Source organism: Numenius arquata, chromosome 5 (genome assembly GCF_964106895.1).
Source record: "Numenius arquata chromosome 5, bNumArq3.hap1.1, whole genome shotgun sequence".
In the NCBI taxonomy this organism is placed as follows: Eukaryota; Metazoa; Chordata; class Aves; order Charadriiformes; family Scolopacidae; genus Numenius; species Numenius arquata.
In genome coordinates, this window is record NC_133580.1 from 21609788 (window position 1) to 21633504 (window position 23717).

At 45.0% G+C, this 23717-nt stretch overlaps 1 protein-coding gene across 1 annotated transcript in view; it reads right to left on the minus strand.

Annotated features, from left to right (window-relative positions):
- HTR2C (5-hydroxytryptamine receptor 2C) overlaps positions 1 to 23106 on the minus strand; it is a 46593-nt gene extending 23487 nt beyond the window's left edge. Inside the window, exon 1 of the mRNA XM_074147897.1 lies at positions 22722 to 23106. Within this exon, the coding sequence (XP_074003998.1) occupies positions 22722 to 23106 (385 nt within the window). The remainder of the gene's footprint in view (positions 1 to 22721) is intronic.
- Positions 23107 to 23717: the final 611 nt, after the last annotated feature.

Sequence of the window (23717 nt, forward strand, 5' to 3'; positions counted from 1 at the left end):
AGGTTAAAAGCCAGTACAAGCAGTCGGGGAGACTGATAATGGCAAGAAATCACTTCAAGCAAGGGAAATAAGCCATATTTTGGTCACGCTTACAGATGCTTACTTCCACTTCTGATATTTCTCAGAGCAAAGGACTTGCAAAACACACTCCCTGTTTAGCTTCCTCCAAGCCAATGGGCATCTCTGATTCTTTGTGATTAGAAATGGTAGAAATGCCAGCATGAGGGTGCTCCACAGATGCCACTGTAAAAAGAAATTATTTAGGGGGTGCTAAGAAGCCTAGAAATTCTGCTCCGTATCCTTGAGTGCCATCCACTATCCTCCCATCACCTTAGATGCAAACCTCCAGTTGCAAAGCGTTTCTGCCACCCTGCCCAGGCTGCTGCTGACCGAGGACCAGCGCATCTTGCGTTACAGGAGAAGTGTCGGGCTGGGGTTTGTCACACAGGAAACCCTCACTGTGGGAGGCTGAAAGGTGATAGAACAGCAACTTCACTGGCTTTCTCAAGGAAATAATTTGCTGTGAACACGATTACACTAATCCCAAGGAAATCTGCAAACGTGTGAGCAAGCACCACTCTTTTCTAGAAGTTTAAGGGCGACCACGAGCCAACTCAGCACAGAATTCTGTGCACGTGCAGTCTGCCCCAATTAAAAGGCAATGCAATGAAGAATTGCTGTCCTTCCCTGAAAGAGGAGTGGAACAGAATTCATCCAGTATGCAAACAAGACTCAGATATTTAATTAAATAATTCTAATAACAATCTAGAAAATGCATGTATTGCTAATCAATTCTATACAGGAACAACCTGCTGAACCAACTCCCAGATTGCACCCAGTTATCCACCAGAATTCCTGTAGTGGTATGACCCAGACTTACACTTTGGGGAATTTTGCTGATAACTTTCTTTTAACTGAGGAATAGGATGTAGAAATGAGGTGAAGCAAACAAGTGCAGCTAAACTAGACCGAGTTACTTAAGTGCTTGAGCTCTTCTCAAATCTTGCACAATACTTGAAAAATAACATTTCAGTAGCTGCCATCTTCCCATACAATGTTTCAAACTCTGGAGTCCCCTTCCCTCCCCAGTCAGCCTTAAATTCCCAGCTGTCCTTCCCCACTTCTTCCCCCTGTTATCCCATGATACTTAGATGTTTCTCCATTTTGCCAGGCCATAGGAACCCCGGAGGCTCCTTTCACAGGCCCAGAAAATAATTTTCCTCAGCAGGACTAGGTCTGGAAGTTCCATGGGCAGATTAGCCGGACCGCATGGTGCCTGCCAGCAAGCTGGATTCTCCACCAGGTGCACAGGAGGTTTTCCTCGACATCCCAGACACCTGCGGGACGTGGACCCGTGAGCAGAGAGCCCCTGGCATGACCTGTTCCACTTCCATCCCCGCAGGAGAGCAAGAGCTTTGAATGCTTGTGTTTAATTGAACCTCTCCGTGGGGAAGTATGGACAGAACCACAGTCTGGGGATGTCTCTACGTTAATCCTCAGAGGGAAGAAGGCTTTGGACTTCACCTTGGCATGTTGCAGTATTTCTTCCTTGCTTGTCTGCAGAGCCTGCAGGTTAATGCTGTCCTCAGCCCAGGAGTAGCCAGTGCCATGGATGAGACTCAGCCCCTGCCTTCCCAGGGGATTTGGTTCCTTCAGCCTGGGAACCCAGCTGGGAGCCTGGCACTCCGAGAGGACTGCTTGGTCCATGGGCAGGTCACCCCGTCACCAGCATCCCAGCGCCCGGAGCAGCCCTGGGAGAGCTGGCTCTGGGAAGCTGCACCTGGGTGAAGCTGCACCATCTCTCTGAGGAACACAGGGCTCCTGGGTTTAAATCAGCCCTTTAGTCCAGGCCACCAGTTTGTTATCCAATGCAACAGCCCAACTCGTTAAACCACATAATACGATGTCAAGGATTTGCATTATTGGAAGTATTTTGTACACAACTTGTTACTAATTAAAACTGCTCACTGCTAACAGGGTCTACTATAAAAGTCTTGAAGCTGGAATAAGATTTAATCTTAGATTATGGTGCTTTCCTACTGCAGCATTTACAGCCTACAAAATGCCAAGTTGCTGTCAAACCGCTGCATGAGAACACGTAAGAGTCAACTCGGCACCGCTTTCTTTACAGACCCAAAGATTGAGAGACACCTCAGACTAAGCCAACACAGGTACCTTCACCCTCGCATCCTGGAACCCAGGGGACATCCCTCAGCCAAAAAAAAAACCCCAAACAGGCAGCAATGTCAGTCCTGCCTGGTTTTATGTCCTTCGCTGACAAACGACGCGGTTGTGAATCCGGAGGAGGTCTGTGTAGAAAACGGCAATGTAGGGTGAAGTGATACCAGAGGCAAAGTGAAACTTAACATCTGGCCACCATCTGGGTATACTTGTACTCCTTCATTTTTGAGTTTGGCAGAAATTGTGGGCCTATTGTGAGTTCCATTAACACAAAGTAGAAGTTTAATTTAATACGGATAAATGAAGTGTGGGTGTACTGATATATTAGAAGGAATACTATTACCCAGAAAATTATAGTGGTCTCATGAGGTGGAAAAGGAAACTAAAGAAATGATATTTAGTTAAGCTATACCATTGGGGTTTTTGATAGACTTGTTTTTGCTTTGTAATCGAGTGCAACGTTGTTTTATTACCATGGTTATACTATTATTACAGTGTAATCTTGCACTTGATTACAAATCAAAACCAGGGTTAACTATGATAATAAAACTATGTGTTCACATAATAATCTAGCAAAATGTAATAAAATAAGTGTTGCCGTAGATTTAACAAATGTACATGAGTAATATGGGTGCCATGGTAGAACTAGTTACTCCCAAGACACAAGAGGTACTTATCCCAGTATGGGCTAGAAAAAGCTTGGAGAAATCATTATGGAAAGCAGACAAAGTAAAATGTAAAGGGTATCTTTAAAGGACTTCATCTTGGAAGTTTTTTTTCCTGTGCTCCTGCTTGTCAACATCAACTCACCCTATCAAGCAAATCATCTTGTTCTGTTGTTGTGCGCCTTGGATGGAGACAGCCAGCTAGACTGTAACAGAAAAGTAGACTCACAACTTTTGGCTTCTGCCGCATTCAAATGCAATCTCTCTTTCCATTCATTTCAGATCATCTAATCAGAAGGAATCAATAAAAGCTTAAATGGCAAATTCAAAACTTTACCCAACAAATTCAAAACTTAAATAGGGGAGTGAGAAGTAGTTACCATTCAGAACAAATGCGCGGACGTTAAGGACAGAGCTCTGCTGCCTCCTAAAACCAGCCATCAATATTCATAGGTGTCAGAGACACATTTACAGTCTTTTGCATCCCAGTGGGTACCAAATAGGCATGGTAAAAGCCTGTCATACAGTTTCCATATCTCAACAGAACCAAGACCTTTTTCGACAGCTGCTGCCTCTCATTGGGGATGGAAATAGACTTTTATAAAAAGAAGCGAAACACCTAAAACTTACCTAAAATAAACACATTGCAAAAAAAAATTATACATCAGGAGGTGGAAACGGATTGGTCAGGGTAACACCTGGTCTGTCCCGATAACTCCAGCACAGCTGGAGAAGAGAGCCTGCTGCCAACATGTCGACAGGAGTGGAAATCAAACTGCCTGAAAAATAACAGAGAATCAACAGAATCTTATTGAGCGTCCTGCCTTGCCCAGACGGTCTTGTGCCTAAGAATTGGTAGAAGAATGAGGTATTTCATGTTTGTGCATTACTCGTTGAACTTTGCAGCTCTGAACCTTTTCTATCTAGGAACCAAGACGGCATCTCAGAGGAGAGATTCACTCACTGCTGTCACTCTGCTTATCAGAGTTCCTGCAGGAATAATAAAGTTTTCCAACGACGAGACTTATTACAGCCAGAAAACAGAGAGGGTTGGAAAAATGGAATATGTATTTGAAACTAATGCGTGAAACCAAAATGTTGATATAGCACATACTGGTAATCACAGCCTAGGCTCTGTGACAGGCTCATGAACAAATTCCCCCCAACTCATTAGCATCTTTAATGACAATTTTGGCAGAAAAGCTAGTGAGGATCCATTCTGATTCTCTTGTGAGTTGTCCATTCAGAAGAGGGTTGTATTGCGTCAATGAGGCAGCGTGCAAATTAGTGCAAGGCAGAGCAACTGGCATGTGGCTGCACTTCCATCAATGTAATTTCCATTTAATTACCACCCAAGCAGATGAATCACATCAGAGCCTCTTTCCCAGCATGTGCTGATAAAACATAAAGTGGGAACTCAATGCTACTCTTACCGTTAGGTCTAAGGGAAGCAAACGAACCTACAAGGATATTTGTGCATATTTTAATGAATATTAGACAACTCTAGCACCAGAATTTCAAGGGATATGTCATGTGAATTGGATAGAGACATTAAAATCATAATTTGCTGAGGAGAATTTAATGATATCAATTCAACAGACAGATGTGAAAGGAAGTAGAAGAAAAATTTGAGTTAATTCTGAGTTAATTGACCCAATCCTGGAAACATTCATAATTCAAACTAATGTATTACATTGGTATATTTGTCTTACAATATATCTAAGTGCTTCTCAGAGATTTCACCTTGCTTCTCTGTATTTCTCCCCATCTCGTGTAAAGCAGCTGTCTATACATGTATTGGCCTGCATAATGGCAAGTGATTTTCCCATACTTATGAGCTCAAAGGCTGGGTTGCCCATTACATGCACCTCTTCTAAAAATGCAGTAGTCTGTTCCTCAGGACCTTGACACGTCACCATCACTTGGGTTGAGCCCTTAGGCAACAAATTACAATATCATTGTATTAATCACATAAAGAACATTAAGGTTGAAATGAAACCATACTTATTTTCACAAAATGCTGCCCATAACACAATACAGTAAAAGCAACAAATACGGTGGGATGTACACAGATATACCAAACAGCAAAATGCTGACATGAGGCATCTATCTGCATGCAACAACAGTCCTCCTGAGTCAATACAGGGCCTAATTTCCAAGCAGAACAAGGGTGAAAGAGTTTTTCAATTACACGTTAAATCAAGACGAGTACAGAAATACAGCTGACCATCCTTGGAGTCCTTCTGTGTTTCCCCTTACGTTCTCCAATATCTGCAGCTGCAGCCAGCACAGGAAAATGAGCCATATGTTAATCTTTACAACAGACTGCAAGTAGGACCGTGCCTGGAAATTATAACTGCTCGTTGGCAAGTGCTGAGAAACACGTGCCACTAACTAGTTCCTCATCCCAATTTCACTCTGCTGGGGTGAGTGAGAAGAGATAGCAAGTTCTCAGCATGAGATAATACATCCCAAATATTTGGTGTGTTAAAGTGTTGCTAGATTTAGCTGCAGGCACCTTCTAGGAGGGGAAGCAAAGGCTTTTATGGGTAAGAGAAAACAGAAGTAAAAGTAATAAGCAGTACTGGGTGTTCAGGATGGACAGAATGGATGAAGCCATTGAGATGCATTCCTCTGTCACTGCTCAGGCCAGGCTGCTGTGGTCACATCTGTGTTTTAAACTCCAGGTCACACATATGTTGCTTCTAAATGGAGAATATTTTATTTCCCGCTTTCCTAAGTTAATTTAATGTTGGAGTAAAGATTAAGAGGATTTGCTATCCTTTCCACTCTGCTATTCTGTGGAATTTACTAGTACTCTGTCTCTCTCTTTTGTTTTTCCCCCCTTTTTTTTTTTAAAAAAAAAAAAAAAGACAAGATGACACTGTTTACAAAAATCAATAGAAGTAAATGCCAGTTCACAGGCAGCACCCCTGCTCACTGAGCAGGTGCTGCTTGAGCACCAGGCTTCCTGGTGTGGCTGGAGAGGCGGTGCACAGTTAACTGGACCTTTCTCCAGATGGTCAACAGACTGTGAGAATTAGGGAGGCCCGAGCTGCAGCTGAAGCCAAACTCAGGGGAGTTTTGCAAAGGGGCACCTAGGCTGGGAGTAGCATCCATATCTAAGATAAAGTCCCTGTAGGAAGCTATCACAGGTAAATACACATGTACAATGACATAGACTAAAATGAACTCAAGCTTGGTAAAATGTCTGCAATTCTGGTTAAATCCTTTCTCTTTACTTTAAACCTTAATTTTAAGAATAGGGGATTAAACACACCTAAGGAAGACTGGGCAGCCGTGTCTCACGTGGCCCCCACGCCCGGAGGTGGTGCTGTTCTTCCCTTCAGGTGAGGCTAAATCTATCTGTGGGAAACACATTAGCTGTCTTCATTTTACTTGTTATCTCGGTGATCCACCTGGCACCTTTATAAAGCAGCAAATTTATCTCTGGAACAGTTTATTGTCATAGGGTCTTTCTTTTTATATATAACAATTCTGCTTCTCTCATTGTCTTGTATCAATTTCTGGTTAGCTACAAAGCATGTAAGTTTATATTTCTTTTCAACAAAGCTCATAAAAGTTAATTACAATGAGGCAATGCACTTACAAAGCTACTCCTGGGTCTAACAGGCTACTGTCATAAAAAGTAAACAAAGATTCATGCATTTTAAAGCACATTTAGCCTCGCTGATCTAGAAGGAAATCGGGCATGAGAAGATTGCACTGACAGCATTAAAACTGCTGCTGTATCTGAACCGACATCAGAACTCCTGTAAAACAGACATGTAGCTGTACACACTCCAGGTTTTGGGGGCTTTACACGTCTGTGAATTCTAAAACCCATTGCATCTTCCAAAAAAAAATTAGCTAAAGGATGAAATAAAAAAAAAATATAATCGGATCTAAATCTTTATTTGCATTAAATAACAGCGTTTAAATTTGTGCCATTCAAAATCACTCTAATGAGTCATACTTGAATATAAAAGATTTATTTTGGATGAGCAATTCTCAATTACACTGGGCAGGCAAGACATGCCTGTCCAATTTAGTGTCTAAAATATGAAAAATAGCTCCCTGATTGGATGCAGCACTCAAGCTGTGGGTAAATTAGAAAACTATAAGGCCATATGTTCACTGAATCACAGAATCACTGAATTGTCAGAGTTGGAAGGGACCTCTAGAGATCATCTAGTCCAACTCCCCTGCTGAAGCAGGGTTGCCCAGAGCACATCACTCAGGACTGCATCCAGGCGGATCTTGAAGATCTCCAGAGAAGGGGACTCCACCACCTCCCTGGGCAGCCTGTTCCAGGGCTCTGGCACCCTCACCGGAAAGAAGTTTCTCCTCAGATTTGAATGGAACTTCCCACGTTCCAGCTTGTGCCCGTTGCCCCTCGTCCTGTCACTGGGAACCACTGAAAAGAGTCCGGCTCCATCCTCCTTCAACCCACCCTTTAGGTCCTTGTAAACATAGATAAGGTCTCCCCTCAGCCTTCTCTTCTCCAGGCTAAAGAGCCCCAGCTCTTTGACCCTTTCCTCATAAGGGAGATGCTCCAATCCCTTAATCATCTTTGTTGCCCTACGCTGGACTCTCTCCAGTAGTTCCCTGTCTCTCTTGAACTGGGGAGCCCAGAACTGGATGCAGTATTCCAGTTGTGGCCTCACCAGTGCAGAGCAGAGGGGGACAATGACCTCCCTCCACCTACTGGCCACACTCTTCTCTACGCAGCGCAGGATCCCATTGACCCTCTTGGCCACAAGGGCACATTGCTGGCTCATGGAAAGTTTGTTATCCACCAGGACCCCCAGATCCTTCTCCTCAGTAGTGCTTTCCAGAAGATCCGTCCCTAACCTATATTGGTGCCTGGGGTTCTTCCTCCCCAGGTGCAGGACCCTACATTTGCCCTTGTTGAACTAGTTCAACTAGTGTTAAGCAGGAGTTCATCCAGTGAAATCATCTCGAGTATTTTAACATTTCCCTTCACCTCTCAGGAACTTGGGAGGAGGACAAAGGTGGACCCTGTGGTCTTTTCTGCCACATTTGTAGGGGCTGTATCCAAGGAAACATCTTCAGGAGACGCCTGGATGACATTTTACATGGTTAGTGCTTTACCATGGATGTTAGAGCACATCTCCAGTTGAGCTGCAGGGCTGGAAGTGGTGCAAAAAACCCGCCTCCACTTAGCAAGTGCCCACCGAGGCTTCGGTACAGAAACCTGCTCTGCAACCTGCTTTCTTTGCCAACTCGCTTCTGGCTTTATTTCAGACCACAGCCTTAAATGGTCTAGAGAAAATGGGCCTAACTGACGTAGGGATGACTTCTTGTGCCCTGGTAGAGCCGTGAGAGAGGAAATACTGATAACAGGTTCCCCTGACTGAAACTGCAGAGGGGAAGCAGCCCAGTTTATCGACTTTTGAAGGAAAGCTGCAAAGCACATTTACTTCTTAGAAAGTACAGAGGTACATGGAGACTCCGCTTTTTTCACTCTGCAGCGTTAGGATCTCCTATTTAAAAACTACTTCTTGCAAGGAAGTTGAGGTTGGCAAAGAGATTAATTTTTTGATTTTATAATGAGGTGCTCAGAGATTTGTCAGGGCTTTCTGTTGCTACACACTGACACATACAGATCCTGGCTTCAGCATCCCAACAGCAGGCAGACCTGGAAGGAAACGGGCACTGGAAGATGTAACATCTTACAAACATGTTTGCTACCAACAGGACACAGCGAGTCAGAAAGTCCTTTTCACTCCTCTATTCCTTTGGGATCAGGAAACTCTTTAGATTGTCTTTGTGATTTCATTTTCCTCTTTGGATCATGTTGCTCAGCAAAATATGATTTCTTTCTCTAAGGTGAATTTACTCCCTCTGCCTTTCAAAAATTTTTAGTTTTTAACCAAAACTAGTGAAATAAACAAAAAAACCCTCAACAGTCTTAGCCAACCCAAAGAGAGGGGTCCACCCCTTTTCCAGCAGGAGATGCGGAGCGAAGGGAAGAGCCTTGGGAAGAAGCAGCCTCACAAAGCCAATGCAAAGGCGAACCCAAGGAGCTTTTAATCCCAAACCACATTAAGCAAGTGAATGCCCACTGAAACACAGCTGAGGATCTGGCCCTCACAGGCCAGGAGCACATTTCAGCACTGAGCTGAACGTTCCACACTGCATTAAGTCATCTTACTTGAACAAGCACCAGCTCGTTTCTCTTACCTGCATGTACCCTAAAGCTTTAACAGGAGAGCGGCTCATGCTTCGTGTGAGGATGCTGAAACCTAATAAAGAGCAATGCCCCGAAGGCAGCTGGGTTGCAGTGACAGGAAAGATTTGCTTAGACTCAGAGGAGAGGAGCAAAACATGTGGGATCCTTCCAGATGAAGGATGCTGCCCTATTCGTGCCAAGAGCTCCAGTCATGACCAGGCAAGAGGAGTGTAAAGAGGGCTGGGGAAGGCAGAGAAGCACTCTGGCAAAAGCCTGAGCCTCTCTGAACTTGCTGCCAATGGTCCCACTGACTTGAGCATGGCCAGGGTCTCCCCTGGTGCATTTTGCAGGAAGCCATTCCCTAGGTCCATCTGTAAGCACAGGGGAGAAATCACATGGTGTTGCTTACCTGCACCCTGCTGCCACAGATCCAAGCAAAGGAGGCAGTAACACACTTAGAAAAGAAGATCTGGGGTGGTTTTTAGCATTCCTGTTTTTCATTTTTCTAAATTTAGGGGGAAAAAAAAAAAAGAAAAAGGACATCTCTTTTCTACTTGACAGGTCACCTTTTTCCGTCTCAGAAATACGGATTCATGCTTCCATGCAGCATTTTCCAGATTAGCACAACCAATTTTATTCAGGCCTTTCTGCAAGAGGCTCCATCCACAAAAAAACCTGTCAAACCCACAGGGCAAACGATGAGTCTCTGCAGCATCCCTCACAATCTGTGAAAATGGGGGCCACAAGCACATTTTTCTGCAAAAGGCCAGGATTAGCCTGGCAGTGCCGTAACGTGCAGAGACTGGCAAGCGGTGCCTGCACAGCTTGCTCACGCCTGACACCCACCCGGGATGTGGGCACAGCCCCCAGACCCTGCTCTTGAGCTCACACCCAGGGCTCCCTCATCCCCTCGGCCGCTCATTAGTTAATTAAATCTAACACAAGCTGATTCAAAGGGTGTGCAATCAATAGATGCTCTAGTAGCCATGCAGCCTTCTCCATCACCAGCCCTCACAATGAAAGCTACCAGAAACAGAAGCTGTTGGAGGCTTTTGCGCCCCGTTCATCCGTGCTGGGCTGAGCACCCTGAGCTCTGCATTCAGCAGCCTCGGCTCCGGCAGATCACGGGCAAAAGGCTCCATTAACCCACAGCAGGCAAAGCAGCTGGTTGCTCAACAGCAAGAGGTTAGGAGGAACGAAAAGTCATGTTTACAAATGCAAAACGTTAATTGTTCTCTGGTGTTTTTTCCTAAAGCTGGCATATGGACAAGGTCCCCTTGTCGATGGGAATGAACGTGGACGGGCAATAAAGAACCCCTCTGCCTCCACCGAGCAGCAGCCTGAAGCCAGAGCTGGATGATACACAGGCAGTGCGGAGCGGAGAAATAACAAGAAAGAGGCAGGTGGTAAAAAATTAAATAGTCACAGTTCTGTCTCCGTATCTGACAGCAGAAACTGGTCCTCAGAGTTCTTAACTGATGCTCCACAATGTGGATTATAGCTGAGCTCAAATTAGTCATAAGGACCTGGCACAAAACTGCCAGGCTCTACCCACAGCAGGTAGGAACGGTGCCATTCAAACTCCCTCTTAAGGCTGGCGCTGATTTACTCTGGGGAAAAGCCTCTTTGCAGCAGCAAACCCTTTGCTACATCATCCAGAGCTCAGCAGTAGGGGAAGCACAATTAGAGACCTAAGGCAAGCGGTTCTCTGATCTCCTCCTGGAAAAAGAGACCAGACTTGCCACAGGCAAGTGAACCCAAGCAATGCCGTAGGGACGGGGAAGAGCTCACCCATGAGCCAGTGCATCCTAGAGCTCAGGCAGAGCCGTCTTCATCGCTGCCAGAGATGAATTTCCTTCCTCAGAGGAAGGCACTTGCTGACCGCAGGCACTGTCCCCTGTTTCCCACAGGCTCCCACCTGGGCTTCCCAGTGCTGGAGTGGCTCGTGCTGTTTGAGCAGGCTGCAGGACAGCATTTGAGTTTCCCAGCAGCATTACAGGGCTGGAAATTTGTTTTCATTCGGCATTAGAACAAACATAAGAACTTTTGAAGACTTTTGCAAGAACAATGTTAAAAAAAAAATACACATTTTCAAGACAGAAGTTCTACTTCACAGCTTGAAATATAGTCTGATACACCCTAGTGATTATTATGTTACTGGCTAAACTTTTAATTTTTGCACAACAGATCATCATGAAGCTGGCAGAATGGGGACTTGGACTCCCACATGCTGCAAAAATACTTCACCAGCAACAAGAATCAACCCATTCCTCTTCCAGCTTCCCAGGAGGAGCACTGTAGACATGGAGACACTTCTACAGAGTTTTCAGTTTTGGCAAAGCACCACATTTTAATCAAAAATGTATTTAGACAAAAGCTCTCTGAGCAGTCTTGCCGTGACCCAATCGCTCGGGATGCTACTACAGAGTCCCAGAGCAGTGGCTGCAGAGAGCCCTCGCTCCCCACTCCCCTGGGACATGGGGCATCAGCTGGTGGGTAGCACAAGGGAGCCCAGGTCCCACCAGCCACGGGGGAGCAGCGACAGCTTCACTGAGCTCAGCGTTCGTTTCCAGAGCGTGTAATGAATAGTAACAGCATTCATTTTCAGAAGGAAAGCACAGGGTAGTACGCACACCTTGTGGAACGTGACCTTCAGGTCCATAACCGAAGCTAATGAAGCCTTGCCGAGAGCCCAGGAGGGACACTTGTGCATTCATTATAGCCAGTTATTAACACCCAGGTCACTTGTCCTACCTGGGGTAACAGATGGCAGTGCAGGTAAGATGGGTATCAAAACATCGCGGCGGCGGCCGGCTGATAGCTACGGCTGGTTGCACCGACACACCGTTGCCCCACGAGGCTCGCTCTGACTTTGTCTGCCAGGACCATCCCCATCTCCGCTGCAGCCCCTGTGGGAGCGTAGCCGCACCAAACCCCAGCCCAGCCCAGGGCTTCGCTGGCTGCGACGTGCAGGGGCCAAACACTGCGGGAATCGCCGACACGAGGAGCTGCCCGCGATCCTTTCTTGTGGGGCACAGGACCTCCGAGGATGCAATGCAGACAACACCCGGGGTGCGCAACCGGCAAGACCTGCCTGCTCCTCTCCCTCCCAATATTCTGAAATACATCCCTGGCTGCCACCTCCTGCTTGCCACGATAATGCTGCAAATTTACCAGCTGTTGTTGCCACACAGAGGCCTGCTAAGGAAGGGACAGATTTGTCCTGAGGGAGAGAAAAGAGCATCCATAGAGAGGATTTACAGTGGGTCCCATGCAATTTTTTAGGAGGAATTTACAACGCAAGCCAAGGTTTTACTAAAATCTGGATTTTTATGGGGCCAGTTCCTATTATATTAAAAGCCAGAAGCTTTCTAAATCTGTCCATGCAGCTGCAGCACACACAGAAAAAACAGCTCAGTTACTGATAAAGGACATTACCATCTGCCCAAGGAAGTGATGGCAGGTCAAACGCTAAAGACTCTTATAATTTAATCTACTAGAAGAAAGACATATCCTGCAGATGTTAGAAGTGATGCAAAAGTACCGTCCAGAGGACCTAATTGCACTCTGTAGCACTTCTAGCTCTACCCATCTTTAGGTTTTGAATTGTTCAGAAGTCAAATCCAGCTCAAAGCAATGCTTTAAAATAGTTAACCCTCCTAATTGACAACAGTCCTTCTGCAGGCAGCTGAGACTTCCCTGACTTCCTTCCTTGAATTTATACAATTTATTTACGGATTGTTCCCTTACTTGCAATCCTTAAAACCAAAATCCATGCATTCTCAAAAGGAGAAACTCGGCAGATCAAAAGCCAAGATATAAGCTTGACTAGGAAGCTTTTCACTGTCTCCTTCCTAGAGCTGAACCCCACCATCAGCGTTGTCTCCGTGTCCTGTTTCACACAGCACGGCAGCAGCTCATCACAGAAGAGGTGGAAACGACCCTTCTCCAGTTTTATGGGCTGCTCATTTTTGATCTTCATAGATTCATAGATTGGTCCAGGCCAGAAGGGACCTCCAAAGGTCATCTAGTCCAACCTCCCCGCAGTCAGCAGGGACACCCCCAACTAGACCAGGTTGCCCAGGGCCTCGTCGAGCTTCACCTTGAATATCTCAAGGGAAGGGGCCTCAACCACCTCCCTGGGCAACCTGTTCCAGTGTTCCACCACCCTCATGGTAAAGAACTTTTCCCTAATATCCAATCTAAATCTCCCCTTCTCCAACTTAAAACCATTGCCCCTCGTCCTGTCACTGCAGGCCTTTAAACAGACCCTCCCCAGCCTTCCTGTAGCCCCCCTCAGGGACTGGAAGGCCGCTATGAGGTCTCCCCGGAGCCTCCTTTTCTCCAGGCTGAACAACCCCAGCTCCCTCAGTCTGTCCTCGTAGCAGAGGTGCTCCAACCCCCTGATCATTTTGGTGGCCCTCCTCTGGACCCGCTCCATCAGGTCCATGTCCTTTCTATATTGAGGGCTCCAGACCTGCACACAGTACTCCAGGTGAGGTCTCACCAGAGCAGAGTAAAGTGGCAGAATCACCTCTCTAATCTTCCTCCCACTCAACCCGACGAGGACAAAAACTTCAAGAGGGCTTAGGAAGGAGTGTACGAAGAAGCCGCTTCAGTCAAATGAATGTTACCAGACAACAGGAACAATCAATACAGATGTTACCAGTGACATGTAATTTCACTGAAAATAAAAACAAGTTTAAGCCCCATGTCTCTCTATCAGGGGGTAGCTGTGCCCACACGACCACCTTTTGTCACTTAACTGCACCCATGGTTTGTCATCAGTTGTGCTTCCTCTATATTCCTGGTCCACCCAATATTCTTAATTCTCTTTGGACTGTTGCATGACCTCTTAGAGAGGAAGACAACAAAAAAATAAAAATCAAAGATGTCATCAACCCACCTTCACCAAGGGCTAAGCTTTTTTTTTTTTTTTTTAATATTTTTATTTTGCATAGCTACTACAGGAGTGCAGTGTCTTGCCTTCCAGAAGAGTGTCCAGCATTTTTATCTATGGACATTAAATGAGAAAATGAAAGACACAGAAAGAAAGATTCATGCTAATTTCATACAAAGTATTTATCTTTATGGAAAATGTTGCACTAGAGTCATACACAACCTGCCTGTTGAGAAAGTCCTGGGTATAGGGCTGCTTCTTCAATCAACAAGTGGAATTACATCAGTTAGACAAAAATCCAGCTCATACCAGCGCCATTCTGCAAATATCAAACTTGATTTCTCATCTCTCATAACAAAAGAATACAAAGACCTTGAGGACATTTTCAGACAAGACATCAATAAAAAGACATGTCAAAATAATGAGAAAGAATAACAAAAAGTCTAGAAAAGTTAAATTCCTGTGACAATTTTTAAAAACAATTCTGCCTTAATAAAAGTAGCAAGAAGATGACTCTGAAGGACCATGGAGCGCTGTGGTCTTTATTTCAAAGTGCTTTGCCCTGCTCAGATGATGACCCTTTCCCCACTAGTCTGCCTTTCAGTCTTTATTGTGCAAAGTTTCAACATTAAAAAATTAACCAAAAAATAAATAAACAAGATGAAAAGCCAAAAACAAGGTATGGATTAGCTCAGATGAGATCAGAAATGAAATTAAGAAGAAATTTATGTGTATGGATGTCCTGGTTTGAGTGACATAGGATTAATTTCTCTTTCAGTAATTTATACTGCACTTTTAGAAGACTCTGGTGTCTCCTGTACCAATTTCAGCTCCTCAACTGAAATTTGACTCTCACTTGCCCAGAAGCCATCAGTTTTCCACCAATGCAAGCTAAAGCTACACAGGGTCCAAACATGATCCAGCAGAGTGTCATCATAGGGTGCAATATATTCAAGGTTTATGGGAAATCCTGCAAGTTAACATTTAGCTGCCTCAAAATATTTTACAACCAGGGTCCCGTATTCAACAGGATACGGAGAGCATCCAAGAAGATATTTAGTATTCCCCCCCTCACTCTAAACACAATTTAGACCTGGTAGGAGGAGAGAAGCTTTTACATGGATTCAGGGCACACCGTCCAGAGCTTTCTTTCCTGACAGCAGCACAGACATGCCACAACTTAATCCTATTTGTCACATTAGGAAAACAGGCAGTTGTTCATGTGGAGAAAATTCAGCAGCAGGATATTCAATATCTGAATTAAAGTTTTCTATGCATTTAATAAACTGGAAAGAGGGTGAACAATGAGGTTGGGTGTTTTTAGGTTTCACAGAATTATTTAGGTTAGCTGAGGTTACAAGAGAGCTGTGGGTACTTCAAAAGAGAATAAATGCTCTTGGATGAGTACATAGCTTAGCAGCCAATGGATTTTACTGATGGCAAAAAAATAACAAACTAATACATGCCGTTGGATATAAATTTCATTGTACATCTCCCAAGTATAAAGTGTCACTGGAGAGCAAAAACCGCCCATCTCTGAGTTTATGACATTCGTTCACACCCTCGTACAAGAAGAAACTGTAGTGGTTACTCAGTACAAACAGAAAAGTCATGCATTTAAAATTAACATGCATGAAAAATAATTTCTGAAGATAATGCGACCGCCATCTGGAACTTGGTGCAGACAAGATGCCCCTAAGGCCACGAGTTGGCAGGATTTTTAAAATTACCATTTCTAGATAGCCGAAAATCATATCACGAAGTGCTAAACAAGACCTTGAGACACACAGATAACTAGAGATATAATTCTCATAATAGAGGGCACGAGTCAAATATCAGTCAATACAGCCTAGGAAGAAACACCCCCTTGAGAGAGCTTTTCCGTAACAGCCTGGCACAGGAAAATCCATTGCTTTGCTCAGGCCCCTGTCAGAGACAGAGTGTTAGTCTGGTTGGACCTAGAGTCTGATTTGGTCTGGCAGCTATACTCCAGACTCACTCTCTAGGGTTTTCCATTCATTAAGACCTTAGTCTATATTTTAGATAACAGTAACCATTCCTATTTTGCTGCTGCCTTTCTTATTTTCATCACAGCTGGTGGTAGGCTTAGGGTCCCTGTAACTCTGTAGTTTGTTGTTTTTTGTTTTGTTTTTTTTTCAAATCATTCCCACTCTCCTTTCATTGTTGTCTCTTCTGAAGGGAAGTGCATCTCACCAGCACCTCCTCCCATGCCTGCAGCCATCCCCAGGGCACCTGGACCGTGGTCAGAGCCCCCCTGCCCACAGCAGGGCATCACCCGCACCATCACCATCTGCCTCTGGGCATCAGAGAACTGAGGTCCATCCACTTTCCAAAAATTTCCTTATAAATGCGCCCGAACTTCTGCCAAAATGCAGTGTCCTCAGGGCAGAGGTGGGTGTTTCGAGGCTGGGGCGGGGGGGTCTCAGCTTGCTCTGGCTCACACCACGGCTGGGCTGGCAGCCCACGGCTTTTACCCTCACCTCTGGGGTTTGCTGCAGGCATTTGCCTTGTCTTCACTGCTCTTAGGCCAGTCTCTGGCTTTACTTTCCTCTTCTCCTTCAGCTGCTCTCCAAGGATCCTGGTTATAAGCCATAAAAAACTTCTTTTCCCTCTGCTCCTTCTCACCATCCCATCTCGCTGATCAGAGGTCGCACACAGATACAGGAACCAGAATCCATACCGGCCCCTTTTGAGTGAAGGTACCTCTGGCATCATTTGTAAGGGCATTATTTTAACAAGGTGAGATACCACCTTACCCCGACAGTAATCATGCTAATACTAAATATTTATATGATTGATATTAAAAGCCTCACTACAGGTTTGAGAGATGCAATTAGGAAGCATTTGTGTAGCCCTAGGAGAGCCCAAATGCTAAACCCAATAAATATTCATGTTAAAAGAGCCCCTTGAGCTTCCACTGTGCCGGGAGACGCTGCCGGTGCTCTCTGGGGATGCAGCCTTGGTGACACTGTGTGGGTTTTCACTCTTTTGCTCAAGATGATGTTTCTGCTCTCCATTGCCGTGCCACCAGCCCCAGGGCTCTGCCCATCAGCCAGGCTGGGAGGGCTCCAGAATCCCAGAACATGTAAATTTCAGCTGACCCCATCATGAGCAGAGCTGAGCAGTTACTACAAGCGGTAACACAGACAGTTAAACCAGCTGGGAGAGGAAAGGGACACCCTCAGTCCCCACCGAGGTGAGCAAACGCCCATCCAGCAGCCCAGCACCGGTGGGACGATGCTGCCCCAGCACAGGGAGGACAACACCAGAGCAGTGTGGTGGGTGACAGGTCAGGGGTAAAATGTCCACTGCCAGGTCACAGATTTAGGGTTTACCATTTTTCCAGATCATTGATGGATTTTGAGGATGTTTAAAACAAGGCAGGGCGATCTCAGCAGTTCACTACGTCAGTCACAAGGCAATGACTACGTTAGATAATAACTAGCTACAAACTAAGCCAGGAGTTTGTCAGAAGGGGAAGACTGTTAATTAATCCATGTGGACTGACACATACACACGACTGCAGTCACTTAACTCACAACCACGAATACACTAAAAGAATTAAGGAAACTCCAGTATAAGAAACATCGCTTCTCATTTTGTCTTTTTTTTTTTTTTATTGAGAATGAAGGGCCAAAACAACAACTGTGTTTAACTCCTTGTATCCTTCCCTCACAGCAATTGAGCACAGGTGCCCGTGGCTGCTCGGCAGCACTAAATACTGACTAGTAACTCCAGAGACATTATTAGAAATCAGTAGGGGGAAAAAAAATTAAATTAAAAAAATAAAAGCCTCCCAAAAAATAATGACAGAGCAGATGGTCCCAGCTGTTGAAGAAGCACATTGCTCCTTGCTGCACCTTCAGAAAATACCCGGCATCGTGAAGGCGTGCAGCATGCCCTGGCACTGCCAAAGGTCTGCAACACCCTGGGCACCCTCCCTCTGTCCTCTCAGGTATCGGCTGTGCCCAGGAACGGACTCAGCAGCACCTTGCCCTTCTCCTGCCCGACCAGGTCTCTCTGTAGGACATCCACTGCTGACAGCAAGTGCCGCCCTGGAGCAGGGAAACGAGAGGCAGAACAGGCTGTTCGACCGACAGCCCGTCCCTCTGCAGGGGAACAAACAGCCAAGTCTGCGCAAGTGCTCAGTGCGTCTCTGTCAGCACATGATAATGATGATAATTATCAATAATAACAATAATCTGGATGTAAAGCTGCTCCAGCAGTTGAGGCTAATGGATGCTGAATCTCATACCAGCCTTCTGGAAGCTGCGTCAGGCTGCCAGCATTACAGTGGTTTTTGAAACTCAAAAGAGAGGAGAGAAGCCTTGGCACCTGGAGTGGCAGATGAGCGTGCTGACCCCTTGCTGGCCACGCTCGGGCAACTTGCTCACAGCTGTGAACTCGTTTCATTAGAGTGAGGAAAGTTTAATACCGCCTGTAATGTCCACTCGGATCAGCTGATAAGATTCTCTCACATTCCTCCACCAGTCCTCCTAGGCAAAGAGCAGCCCTCTCTTTCTTCCCCATGAACACTAGAGATGATGCAAACCCATCACTGCCCGTCCCTAAAATTCTCCAAGCTGAGGAGACAATCTCCATGTGTTCTCAGAAGCTCCATTACATGCAGAATAGCTGATGCTCTATCATACCAGTATTTTTTATTAATCAGAAGTTTCTCCGTTGAGATTAAACATGGTGTTAATTTCTCATTTACTCTCCCTGACACATGCTTATAAATTAGCATACTAATTTGTTCAGTTCTTTGGGAACTGCATGCCATGGAAAACATTCTAAGTTGTCAAATGCAACTCATCGATTAGTCCAAGACATTTAAGAAAAACTAATTGATAAGTATATCAGAGCGCTGACTAATTGGTGAAAAATCCAGCATGATGCATCCTGCCATCCCTTCCTTGGTAATAAGATTCTTGAATTTACTGAAAACTTGATTTTTCCTTCTCTTAATTAAGAAAAGAAAACCACTGAAAACCAGAAGTCTTTGTGGAGGGTGTCTATTCAATTTTGTGGTTATGCTTGAAATGAAATCTACTTCCTCTACCTCATTAGCCGAAAAGTAAGGAAACAAACCTACTCTGCAAACTAGAATTTATCACTGGGGCTGAGAGAGCTGATGTGGGAACTTAAAAGCCACTTCACCACTCTTCTATTTATTATATGCATTCTTTAATGTTCCTTTCTGATTACATAAATTAAAAGTGACTTCCACAAATCTGGAAGAGATGTGCTGCATACACTTCTCCATACAGCATATGGCAGCTTTTCAAACAGCCCAGTGTCGTAATATATAGACTACATCAAACGCACAGGGTAAGATACACAGAGTGAAAACGACCGAACATTCACAATTACATCTCCAAGCAGTAACGCTCTCCCTGATCGGTCCACGGCCAGGAACCCTGTTACACTCAGAGGAATTCTGCTGATGTGCGAACCACTGATACCGGTTTGTGCGCTACCACTTCCAGCAGAATATAAAACCTACTATAGCATTCGTATGTTTGGATTCCTGACCTCTAGCTCTTAGAAATCAAGATAAAGTCATAGAATCATAGAATGGTTAGAGTTGGAAGGGACCTTAAAGATCATCGAGTTCCAACCCCCCTGCCATGGGCAGGGACACCTCCACTAGAGCAGGTTGCTCAAAGCCCCATCCAGCCTGGCCTCGAACGCTTCGAGGGATGGGGAATCCACAACTTCTCTGGGCAGCCTGTGCCAGTGTCTCACCACCCTCATAATGCAGAATTTGTTTCTAATATCCAAATAATAATAGTAATATCTAACTAATATCTAATATCCCATTATAATATCTCTAATAATATATAGTATTTATAATATCTAATCTCTGACCTGCTTACTGGTTTGAGTTCAGCAGCATTTGCGTGTCAATGAATGGAAGTTTTGGGAGAAACAAAACAAATATAAGCAAGCCTAAAAAGCAGATTTTTGTTCTAGGTCTGACCTAGAAGTCTGCTGTCCTACTGGCCACTGTGGCATCCAGAGTGCTTGCAGGCTGCTGTAAGGAGAACTGCTTTTCCAAAAACTATAGCTCCAAGCAAACTAAGCCAAGAAACCCCTGTGTTACACAAGAGGCCAGATTTTGTCCTGAAAACTATTGTGTGCAATGGTGCAGAGCTGCTACTTATGACACCAGATAAGGCAGACGGGAATAAGTGATGGTCTCTGGAGGCTGCTGGTTGTAACAACAGCATTTGTTAACGTTGTGACTCTGCCAAGAGCCTCTCCAGCTGCTGTCTCTTGTGTCCGTAAGAACTGGCCCACCAAGTGGAGTACAATATAGGAGATACCCGCCTGCCCTCCCTGCCAAAGCCAGAAATGGGTGTGGGACCCCAAAAAGCCTGGTGACTCCAGCACACCTGAAGCTGAGGAAGACCCAGCTGTATTTGATCCAAGCTGTAAGTGGTGATGAGTGACAGGTTTAACTTGCTTACCCTCTGTGCTCTTGCACGCACATTTTATTTATATGAACCACCAAATGCTGAGGTTGTTGATATGCCCTGTAATTCTTCCATCCTAAATTATTTTTCTAGATGGCCATAAAAGTGCATCCGCATGTTATGGTGGGTTTAAAGAGCAGCAATACCCTTGACACAACATCAGTCTTTTCCCTTTGCTCCTGTCTCAGACATACCCAGTCAGTCCATGCCTTTTAGCTTCTGGGTATCAAACCAAGAGTTTATGTTCAGGATGCATTAGAAAATAATCACTTGGGAGAGGGGACAGACTTTCTCCACTCCCTCTGGCAGCCTTCTGCCCTTGCTGCTGGAGAGGCACTGCCCTGGCTGCTTACTTCCACAATTAGTAGCTTAAATAACATGGAAAAGTGATTTCACAGCGGTCCTATTCAAATCAGTCCCCAAGTTCCCCTGAAGCTCCATTTTCCCCGTACGGAGCTTTTCCTCTCCCCCTCACAAAGCCCGAAGGCAACATGCCAGCCGGGGCTCCCGACCGGGCCCAGGGCAGCGATGCTGGCACGGCTCCGGCAGCATCCTCCCACCCCTCAAATAGCACCAGCTATTCTCGCTTCTCACAGGATTCCTACAAATTTTCCATGCCTGTGCTGAAATTGTAATTTTTTGCCAAAACAAAATACATGTTTAGTGCCATTTGCCTGTGGAGAAGCATTTGGGCCATCAACAGCTAATACTGGTGCTCGGGTAGAAAAGAGGAATAATTACAATTCCTCTTCAGATCAATGATATTTACTTGCCTCTAAGTATGCAGCATGGTTTACACCTTTAAATGACCTTAAGTAATCATTTTCTAGGCAGAACAGAAAATCCATTTCCATTAGTTTCCAAAGACTCAGAAAGTATGTATGTAGGAAGATCACTTCCATAAATTCACCTTTTTAGAGTCACTGGGTAACCCAGAATTTATGCAAGTGCAGGTCAATCAAATCATTCAGTATTTATATGCTCCCTTTCAAGCTCCAGGGAACTGGAGTAAAATGCTAAAAATAAAATACACATGTTCTAATACGTAGAAGATTTAGGGATGGAACTATTCTGACAGCTCAAAATAAAAAGCTTTATGCGTAAGATCTCAGTGTACCTAAATCACATATTGATTTAACTCACTGTAGACAAGTTATATAAGCTTTGGAATTATGTATGCTTGATCAATGTGTTTTAGAAATGAATCTCTGTCTGACTTAATCATTTAGGCAAGGGAAGAAGTCACATAAATATCCCTACATTTTACTTTATAGGACAGTAAACCAATTTCTAATCAAATCTGTACGTAAACAGCATTATTTGTTTCCAAGAAATATCAATATTAACAATACTTTTCAAAGAAAATCTGAAAACAGACTTCAAAAATGATTAAGCGTTATCTATTAAACACACACACATTATATTGATACGTGAGTATACGAACACGATGATCAGAGATGCAGAGGCCAACACAATACCCCTTTATAATATCCAGGGACGGAGATTCCCAGCACCACATCAAAAAAAATAATTAATCAGATTCAAAGTCTCAGACAGATGAGAAAGTTGGATGTGTTTAATGCAGTTTACTCCTTTGAAGCACTAACAGTGATTCTACCCCCGAGCGCGGGAGCAAATCCCCACTTCAGCGCAAACACTGGGATGGCTGGGGAGCAATAAATACACCTATACATGCAGACCTCAAAGCGGTTTAAACCAGAGTTCTCAGGTTAGAGACAGGGAAACTGAGGCACAGAAAGGCACAATGACCCCCTGCAAGGCACAAGGCAAGCTCAGGAATGGAGTGAAGGCTTTTATTTGAATGGCAAATCTACCAGCGCAAACCCGCTCTCTTACCCCACTGATTGCAGTGGGAGCTCAGGGACCGATTCTGACCTGGCTCAGGGCTGGGTCGGTCACAAGCACACTCCTCAGCTTTTCCCTAACCCCTGGTGTCCTAGCGAATTTTGGGGCAGTCCAACCGAAAGGTAAAAAGCTGACTCACTGTTGCAGCTTTTCTCAGTGGCCTCAGCAACAAAAAAAACCCGATATCAACACCATTTCTGGGTCATTCCCGGCAGCACAGAAACAAGCTCTGCTTCCAGCAGAGCATCACCCTCACCCAGCAGAGCGTGAATCTCAGCACACACCCATGGCCAAGTCCACACCGATGCTCCCCAAGCTACCAACGCGTGAAAAAATTGGGCAAAGCAGATTGCGACAGCCTCAGGGGATTCCCTGCAAAAGTGTATAGTCAAACAAGGAGGGAAGCCACTTACCGTACAAGACTGCAATGAGGGACACGGGCATGACCAGGATACCCACCAGCATGTCTGCCACCGCCAAGGACATCAGGAAGAAGTTTGTGGCATTCTGCAACTTCTTCTCCAAGGACACGGCCATAATTACCAATATGTTTCCCCCGATAGTCAGCAGGATGACAACCAAGATCAGGAGGGCCGGCCAGTTCTTCTCCCTCACGGACATCCGAGAGACTTCACCCTTCTCAGAGGCATTCAGCGGATCAGATGTAGGCAAACTCTGATTCAGAGTCAAATTGCTGCTTAAGGACCAAGCCATCAGACCACCATGCAAACTAAAATCCAGCGTAACAGACACTGTCGTTAAGCTGAGTAATATTCCAGTGCTACTTAAAGTGCTCATCGTCTGGGACTGGTTTTTCCGTCTTTTAACCGTGCCTCAGAGATGATCCCTTTTCCAAATTGCAGGTCCAAGGCAGATGCCGAACTTCACAAAACCTGAGACAGAAAATAATTTGATCTTCCATAGCGAAACAAACCTTTCAGAAGTCAGCATGGAGCTCTTCTAGTTTCCTTGGCTGTGGTGGAAGATGACCACTGACCAGCAACCTCGAGGGAAAGGAGACTTTGCAATCTCCAGCTGGTTTCCAGGTCCACCATTCTGGAAGGGAAAGAAAAGAAAAATATATTTTTCACTGAAATCACAGTACATACAACACCTTATTTATCCCCATGCAAATCACATTCTTATTCTCTCCCTTCCTGCTGGCTAGGATGTTCTCCAGACTGCAAGTAATTTATCTTACGGGTACAGACGATGCCTACAATTATGGGGGAAGAGAGGGAGAGAATCACATCAGTGTGCTCTGGCTGGTTAGAAGCTGATTATCACTAATTAAATGTTTTGTGAAACCCGCAAAAGCAAGTCTGAAGAGCAAAATATGTTCCAATTGATAGCCACTTCACAGATACTCTGCCGCTGTGTAAAATAGTAATTGCATGAAATCCCAACCA